At 33.4% G+C, this 9,028-nt stretch overlaps 1 protein-coding gene across 1 annotated transcript; it reads right to left on the bottom strand.

The window, feature by feature from the left end:
- Positions 1–2,829: 2,829 nt before the first annotated feature.
- LOC129904197 (protein trichome berefringence-like 7) lies at positions 2,830–6,788 on the bottom strand. The gene is made up of 4 exons (XM_055979737.1): positions 5,676–6,788; positions 3,917–4,075; positions 3,348–3,661; positions 2,830–3,208 (listed from the first exon to the last, which is right to left on the bottom strand). Exons 1-3 carry the CDS (start codon positions 6,476–6,478, stop codon positions 3,364–3,366), a joined length of 1,260 nt encoding a protein of 419 aa, XP_055835712.1. The 5' UTR covers positions 6,479–6,788; the 3' UTR covers positions 2,830–3,208; positions 3,348–3,363.
- Between the last annotated feature and the right edge of the window lie 2,240 nt (positions 6,789–9,028).

Raw genomic sequence — 9,028 nt, 5'->3', positions numbered from 1 at the left:
ATAGGAAGAAAATAATTTAATTCAAGTGTTCACCACTTTCTCAACAATATTTCAATACTCAGACATGCTCAAAAACCCCAACTCAACCCCTCCGATAGGCATCACAAGTCAAATAATATAATCAAGCCTCTCTCACAGGAAAATCATGAATCACATGCTCTCAAATCAAATAAGATAACAAATACAGCCCCTACATAGGCTATGTAATATAAATAAGCCCCCACACAACAACACATTAATAAATAAGCCCCCACACGGGCATCATAATATATATAACATTCTCAAATCATACTACAACCCCATACCAAAGTATATAACATATGAATGACTAATTACCCCATCTCAGTCTCAAAGAAGAATAGCCAAACTTACCTCAATTGCTGAAACCGCACTCGAACACCTCCGCCGAACAAGCAACTCTCGAATTCAACACTCGAAATGATAATCCACTATCAAAAATGGAACATACACATCACAAGAAGTTCAACGACACCCATATTGATAGGTTTTAGAACCGGAGGTAAAATGATCCAAAAATTAATTATTTTTGAAAAGGGTCAAATATGGAATTTTATTTGAAAATTATCTTCTACACATCGAGTAGAGTTCGTGGCTGAAAAATCTATTAAAATCGAGAAAGAATCGAATTTCAAATCATAAAAATATAATTTTCTAATTTGGAAGGAAACCTCATAACCCACCTTTGAAATCTTGCTTTAAAAATATTTTGGAAGACAATAAGTGCAGAAACTGGTAAAGGATAATCCCACCAAGATGTTCCTTGCGGGAAACTCACAAATTAGGCCTAAGAATTATTAAAAACAGAGCTAAGATGACAAAGAAACAATCCTCCAAAATTCATTAAAATTCCAACTCGAAAATGATAAAGGCAACAGCTAGATTAGCAAATTTATAGACGAAGCTCCTAATCAAGTTTATGACCTCACCACTGGATTTCTACGAAAAAAATACACAATTTAGAGCTTTGAATCATTGAATTCGGATCTAAGATGGCCAAGAAATCATCTTCCAAAGTTTACAAAAATCTGAATCCGAAAATGATCAAGGCACCATCTAAAACATCAAATATTACCTCCAACGAAACTTCTAATCAAGATTCCAAGCTCACCAATGGACTCCCCATGAAATTATCTTGAAGATAGACTCTTGAATCGCCAGATTTGGACTTGAAAAGCTCAAGAAATGATGGTTCAAAGTTGAGAGAAAATCTGAAAAATCTGCACTTTTGCATTAGATTTTTTTTGATTTTTGCATTATTTAAATTCTCCGAACAGACCTTCGGAATTCAATCGAAACCCGATAAAAATACATCAGATATGCTACCACACTAAATTCGACATTCCGGACCTAATGATACATTCAAAATTATCATACGAGATTATTTTAATAAAAAGTAGATCCTACATCAAAGTGTTATTTTAAGCAAAATTTCACAACAGACCTCGAAATTAGACTGGAAACTTCGGGAAGCAAATGAAGGATCATTCTAGACCAAAATCGACATTCCCAAACTAACCGCGCTGTCAGAATTTTCATCCAAGTAAGTTTTCCAAAAATGTTGACCAAAGTCAACCATAAGCTAACTTTCAAAGTCAAAAGCGTCAAATAGCCCAAACTCGTATCGATTGCCTCATAGTCATGCCGACAATGCTATTAGCCTAATTTGGTCATTCCGTAGCAGATGGAACCATCAGAATTCAAATTCAAGGTCTCCTTGACTCAAAAATCGAAAAGTCGCAACTAAATCAACTTAGGCCTTCAAAATACCAAAATGGACTCGGGACCTCTAAAAATTCAGTCAACACTTTGTTGGAATTCCATTCTGAGTATCGAAACTCCGAAAGTTGACCAAAGTAAAACCTTAGCCTAAAATTCCTTAAATTCCAACTCAAGACCTCAAATCTTCGTTACAACTCCAAAACTAATTCCGTAAACTCTCCTAGACCAATTTTCACATTTCGGAGTTGTTGGAATTGACAACATTCCGTTCTGAGACCCGTAGCTCCGGTTGGTACCGAAAATCACTTTTTCACCTTTTAACTCTATAAAACTCAAGAATTTGCACAATTTACAAACCATTAAGATTTTGACACTTTCAACTTCACAAACCGATCAAATAATACTCGGGGGCACTAATGATAGAGGTAAAATGGTAATTTCACACAAATTTTAAAAAAATAACCCTCAAGGTCATTACATATTAGTGGTTAATTGTACAGCTAAGCAAAGTAGTTAGTTAGGTGGTTAGAAGTCAATCTCAGTCCCTATATATTCAGCTCATGTACTGATAATGAGATCAGATCAATACAATTTCCATGTACAAAATATCTTCTGTGATAATCTTCTCTCTAGATCATTGATCTTCATTGAAGAACAACTTGAGCTAAGTCTTCAAGCTCATAGTTCATCTTTGCACAAAATTTCACCACTCTTTCTTGTTGTCACATAAAATCATTTACAAGTTAATGAAAGTAAAGAGGATACATTAATTGAAGGTAGTTAGGTTTGAAAAGCAGTAGGTGGACATTTGAAAAACAATCAATGAAGAGTATACATTTATTTTAGGTAGTTATATTTGAGAAATCCAGTAAAGCACTTCAAAATAATTGATTGTTGTCATCTTCGGATCATATGATAACATTACAGAGAGTGACACAGTGGAGATAAATTAGAAGAAAAGTTAAAAGCTATCTTATTTGAACTCTTCAAAAATATCCGACGAATGTGTGTTGAATCCTTCAAATATAGTTTGTACTTTTAGAGGATCCAATACAAATGTCGCATCATTATTGGAGAGTCCGAACAACATAGGTTAAAGGTGCTTTTAGCCGGATACCATTTGACAGATCAAATTGTTCACTTGAAGACAAGCACAATGACATTGCTTTTTCTCTAAATCTTTCATATTCCTAATAAATTGCACGAGTACAAGATCTCTGGAACCATTACACGATAAACAACAACTAATACTACTACAACAGTATCACTAAACCTCAAGCACGTTGAGATTGGCTATATGAATCATCAGTATTCACATAGTCCACTATACAAATAATAAGAAAAAGCTCTATGTTTGTCTGTATCAAGACAGGATATAATGCAGCATGCATTGACACCAACAACATGAAATCATTGGAAATTTGCAACGACGATGTATGTGTTAAAGGTCAAACAAGTTGACTAAGACCTGCACAAAAAAATGTATACAAATATTGAAATCAGACTATGGAACAGAGGATGACGGGGTCCAAGCCCAAATACTTTATCTAAGTGACGTTCTCAGAAATATTGAATCAGTAAAGAAAAGACAGACTAGGAAAACGTACTTGTATATCCGCGAAGCTAATAAAACTGATATTGCTGATCTGAGAACAGGAAGGCGAAAAGCAGTTCATTCCACATATCAGGCACACCAGGTAAGCAGTAATGGCTACAATCTGGCACTAATGGATTATCACTCCAAGTACCAACATGTGCATCGCTCCGGTATGCCCCCATCGGAGTGACATGCAGCAATGTCACCGGGTTGAATACATTTCTCACAGTATCAATAATCATGTCTGAAAACAGACTCTCATCCTTTCCATTGGTTTCCGACCAAGGCAGTCGTGTCACATTGCATTTATCACGGGATTCAACACTGATTCAAGCATAAGTAGACACTCATCAAATTTAGAAAAGATATATATATGGAGAAAACATAGCTTTTATCATGGAAGCAATTTTGATATTAAGATCACAGCTTATGAGAGCTTCAGAGAACTTAAAACAAACTATATCCAACTGTCTAATAATTGATTGTTCGATCGAATCCCAGACATAATTTTAAAATTCTAATGGATGTAAAAGCAAAATCAATGGATACGAGTAGCTTATATCAGAAAATTAAGCACACCTCCAATGAGTAGCTTCGAAAGTCCGAAAGAATACGCGTGTCCTATCAGTGTTGACCTTCTTTTCAATCCAAGATTTCCAAGTAGCTAAGGCTTTCTTGAAGGCGCCATTTATCGTCATTCCGAATTTCATCTTTCCATCAATCTGGAAGTACCAGCCCCTGTCTGAAGAAGCATGTCAGAAGAGTTCTCTGGACAAATTAATAAAGTAACTTTGCCATAAAGCATTAACCAGCATGCGAAACATAAAATCTCGAATAATTTAACAGAAAAAGTAGTGTTCTTAGGATAATAGATGAGTAAGAGGAAAAGTTGTTCAATTTCTCGCATAATTACACTGTCCAACGGAAACTGCTATCTCACACACGAATAATCATGCATGAGCAGAGTATATCAGAACTATGAAAATCTGTCTTTTGTGATTCCTTTACTAGGCATTTGAAAACTGTAAAGATATGACACCTAGGTCTAACTCAACCTCAAAAGCTAGCTTATGAGGTGAGGATTACCCAAAGTCTATATAAGCAAACCACCAATCATTTCCCAACCAATGTGGGACTCTAACCCATTCTAGTACCTCCTTCACGCCCAAGCCCAACTGGAGCATGGATCAGGAGTCCAAACGGGGATGAACTTGGCTCGAATACCATGTTAAGATATGACACCTAGGTCTAACTCAACCCCAAAAGTTAGCTCATGGGTGAGAATTGCCCAAGTCCATATAAGCAAACCACCGGTCTATTCCTCAACCAATGCGGGACTCTTAAGATAAAGTCTCTATTGTGATCTAGAACAAACCGATTCTCTAACAATCAAAGCTACATATATAGAAAATGTATTAATTACAGAGAGGAATCGTTTTATCAAGTTCTATGTCATAATGATGTTGAACAAGTATCAAGACATTCCTTATTTGCAACTCATGTATTATGTAGAAGATCTCGACTTTCCCATTATATTTACCAACCCTTTTTTTAAAACTAAAGACCCATTGGACCATTTTATTGAAAAAATAAAATTTGTACACAATTAGGTTCAGCCCATACAGCTGAGACCCAAAGTAAACAAAATACCAAAAGAATTATTTACCAACTTTTTTTGCATGATAGTAACCTAAATTTTTCAAAATCTAGAAAATGATAGTCATAGGGGCATGTTGAACTAAGAATTACCATAAAATGATTAGCCTTAATTGCAAGAGCTCAAGTAACATAAGAATAGCACAACTTCAGATGCATAAGTCTGCAACTTGTTCACTTTTAAAGTGTTAGTTTTGTAAAGTAGAGATTTTCCATGGAAAGGGGAAAATCATATCTTATCATATGAAGACGGTGACTTGGGTGATGTAAGACTCTCTTGTCTCATATGATGAGGATTGCGAGGACAGTGCCAATCTCTCTAACTGCTTTTGAGCAGATCTCAGATTCTTCTTAAGAAGACTCTCAACATTTCATCGTGTCCATTTACAGACTACAGACCACATCTGCGACGAATCTACAAGTCTCCTAAACTTAATTTTATCAATTACAATGAAATAGGTTGGGGGCTTGTGCTACAAATATTTGATGATCACTAACAACATCAGCAGCAAATATACAAATGATAAGTTTCCAAGCTAAAGTTCTATCACAATAGAGTTGCAATATATCGTACCAAAAAAACTACCACGGTAAGCAAGGGCATAACATCAAAAGTAAAGAGTCTCAAAAGAAATAAGAACTGACATCTTCAACAACAAGGAATTCATCATGAATCACTTACAGTTCAAAAAGCTTCGTGGGAGTCCACCAATGACCGGTATTAAAGATAAGTATATCAGATTGAATCCATTCTTTGCTTATATCATCCATCTTATCAAGCATTAGTGCTTTCTTGATCCTCTTTGGTGAACGTTTTGGCGGAGCGCCAGGCTGTACTAGGAAAATTGACCTATAAAACTCAACTGTAAAATTAAACGAGCTAAATCGAACTTGTAAATGCCTAATCTGTCTAGTGATCTTTCTTCCTTTGACTTCATATACACTGTTTTTGTCCTCAACACCAGTCATCAATATGCATATCATAGACTCCCATTGAGTTCTACTTAATGAATCACCAACAAAGACAATCCTTTTCCCCCTTAACTTTTCCAAGATTTCATGAACATCAAATCTTGGAATTTCACAATTCCTAGGTTTCCATCTCCACTTGAGATACTCTTTATCCTCCCTACCATTAGCTAAACAACTAAAACCTTGTTCAGCAAAAGGACATTCTGATGCATTATACAAAGGATAACTTTCATCAGGCACCCAATTTCCAACAAAAAAATTGCATTCACCACTAAAATTACTTGTTCTATTTGTATTCTCATGAACAATTGGTTCTTGAAAAGAATTTATATTGTAGAAATAACCACACCCTATTGCCACAAGAAACAACAACAATAAGGGTCCAATCACAAGGACCCCATTAAAAGAATGAAAAACCCAAGTGTGACAATGTTTCATCTTACCAAAGTTCAAATCTTTAACCAAATCTGACCTCAAATGGCCACAAGAACTGAACTTTAACTTTTTCACCATCAGTATGAACCTTCTTGAAACACCCAAATACAGAAAAAGAAGAAAAAAAAAGCAATCTTTATCTCCAAATCAAGAAGTGAAATCAAGATTTTGGAGAAATACCATGAAGCTAAACAAGTTATTATAGCTAAGAATTAGTTAAACAAGAAGAAAATGAGAAGAATAAATGGATCTTGAAGCTTTCTGCAGTTGCAGTCGGGTGATTAGGACAAGCAGAGTACAATATGGGCAAGAAGAGAGGATATGTTTGTCATTTCACAACTCAGTCTGAATATGATGTATGAACTAAAGTTGGTGGTGAGTAAATATAGCATAATACTAAACCAAAATTTATATGTTGGAAATCAGGTGCTGACTGAGACAAAGTATGTTTTTTTTTAATTCGGTGTCTGAAACTCGCGTAGCCTCAATTAAATTTGGATCAGACACTACAGAGTCTATTCGAAAGTAATGCTTCTAATAACTTTTTTTTTCGAATCAAGAACTCAAATTCAAGACTTCGGATTAAGATAAAGCAGGACAAAATATGCTGGTGTACGGCTGCAACTCATTGGAAAATATGTAAATTTTGTTAGTTTTGTCTTTTCTTATTGTTTCTTTCTTTGTGCTTTGGGAAGTTTGCCTTTTGTGACATCTTTTTTTTTATTATTATTATTATTATAAATTGTTTCATTCTTTTTAAATTAGAGAACAAGCTTTATTGGATAAGTGAAATATTAGAATTACATAAAGTAAGTACCTAAACTGATACACTCTTTGTTTCAAAATAGGTGATATTTTAAAATTTTCATGTTATTTCAAAATAAATAATATTTTAGGATTGAATATATCTTATTCTTCCAAAATTATTTTAAAATGAAGGGAGTACTACTAAGTTAAATGCATGATTATCAAATGGCTTATTATGAAGATCATTAAATACAAAATAACTTGTTTTTTGAGATAATCAAATTTTTGAGAGAGCGGCACTAAAAACAACAAAAATTCCAAAACACTGATGTAATCTAGGATAAACTACGATTAGTGAGCCGTTTGTCCATGGTAATTATTTTTTATATATATGAAAAAAGGCGTTTGATTATATATTGGGGAAAAAATTTAAAGATGGTTTCAAGCTTTAAAAAGTGAGTTTGACCAGTTTTCACGTGAAAATTGAATAGATAGACATACGCATTCTATGTGACATAATATACGCAAGACACAAAATTAACATTTAGGACTTCATTTAAGATGAACATGTATATTTATTCCATTTTATATAAGTTTAAGTGTTTATTTGTGCACATCCAAATTTTATATATATATATGTTATTTGAAGCCAAGTTGAAGAGTACATTTATGTATTATACCTAAAAAGCGTTAGCAAAAACTTTTGTTATTAAGTGTAAAATATTATTTGTTGACTATTAAAAATTTAGCCATTGCTTGATATTAATGAAGAAGTAATCACTTTTTAAAGCGAAAATAGAAAAAGAAAAGAGGTAATTATTGTTATACCCAAAAAAGGGAAACTATTTATTATTTGATATCTTATTACTTTCATGTACCAAAAAGAGTTCGCTCGTCTTCTTGATATCATCAATATATATATATATATACTCTAATAGTATCACGAAAGAAAAACATTGCTCAATTATTTTTTCATACTATCATAGTATATATATACTCTGATAGTATTATGAAGGTATCAAGATTTGAATAACACTGCAATAAAAATGTTTAACCGTCCTTGATACTTTTAGAGTATATATATATATATATATATATATATATATATATAATGTGATGTTGTTAAGGAGCAAAGAACAACTAACCACTGAATTAATTGTCCAATTACTTTTTGATACCATCAGATTATATATGAGTGTATATATACTCTGATAATATCATGAAAAAAAAAACACTGCTCAATTATTTCTTGATACTATCATAGTATATACATACTCTGATAGTATTATGAAGATCACGCGAAAACAGACATAGGTCTGGTCAAGTGAAGAAGGGGCGGGGCTATGCTGTAATTACTTTGAACCTTTAGCCCAATCAAGATAAATAAGTTGGGGTAAGTCTAGTTTAAGTAAATAGTTTACTCTTTTGTGTAGTTTTTTCAAAAGAAAATTGAGAAAAAAAAATATAAAGGGTAAAAAGTTAATTGAAAATGACAGAGTATACAAGGGTAAAACTGGTAGAGAAACTTTAGATTCTTTCGTTCTCCCCCATTCTCTAAGCTTCTGCTTTTCTTCCCCATTCTCTACGCTTCTGCTTCCTTTTCTTTTCCATTTGAATTTTCTATTGTGATAATTAATGGTGGAGCTAAGATTTTTAATAAGGGGGTTCAAAATCTAAAAAAAAAGACACACAAATTAATCGAAGGGGTTCGATATCTACTATTTATACATAAAAAAATATTTTAACCATATATAAATAATATAATTTTTCACCGAAGAAGGTTCGGACGAGTGACTCCACCCCTGGTGATAATGTAAGGACGTGTTATATTTTTTAACTTCAATATAATATGACATGTTTTGGCACTTTCAATAAACAAGT

This window comes from Solanum dulcamara, chromosome 9 (genome assembly GCF_947179165.1).
Source record: "Solanum dulcamara chromosome 9, daSolDulc1.2, whole genome shotgun sequence".
Lineage (NCBI taxonomy): Eukaryota > Viridiplantae > Streptophyta > Magnoliopsida > Solanales > Solanaceae > Solanum > Solanum dulcamara.
This window is presented reverse-complemented; position numbering and strand designations above follow the sequence as displayed.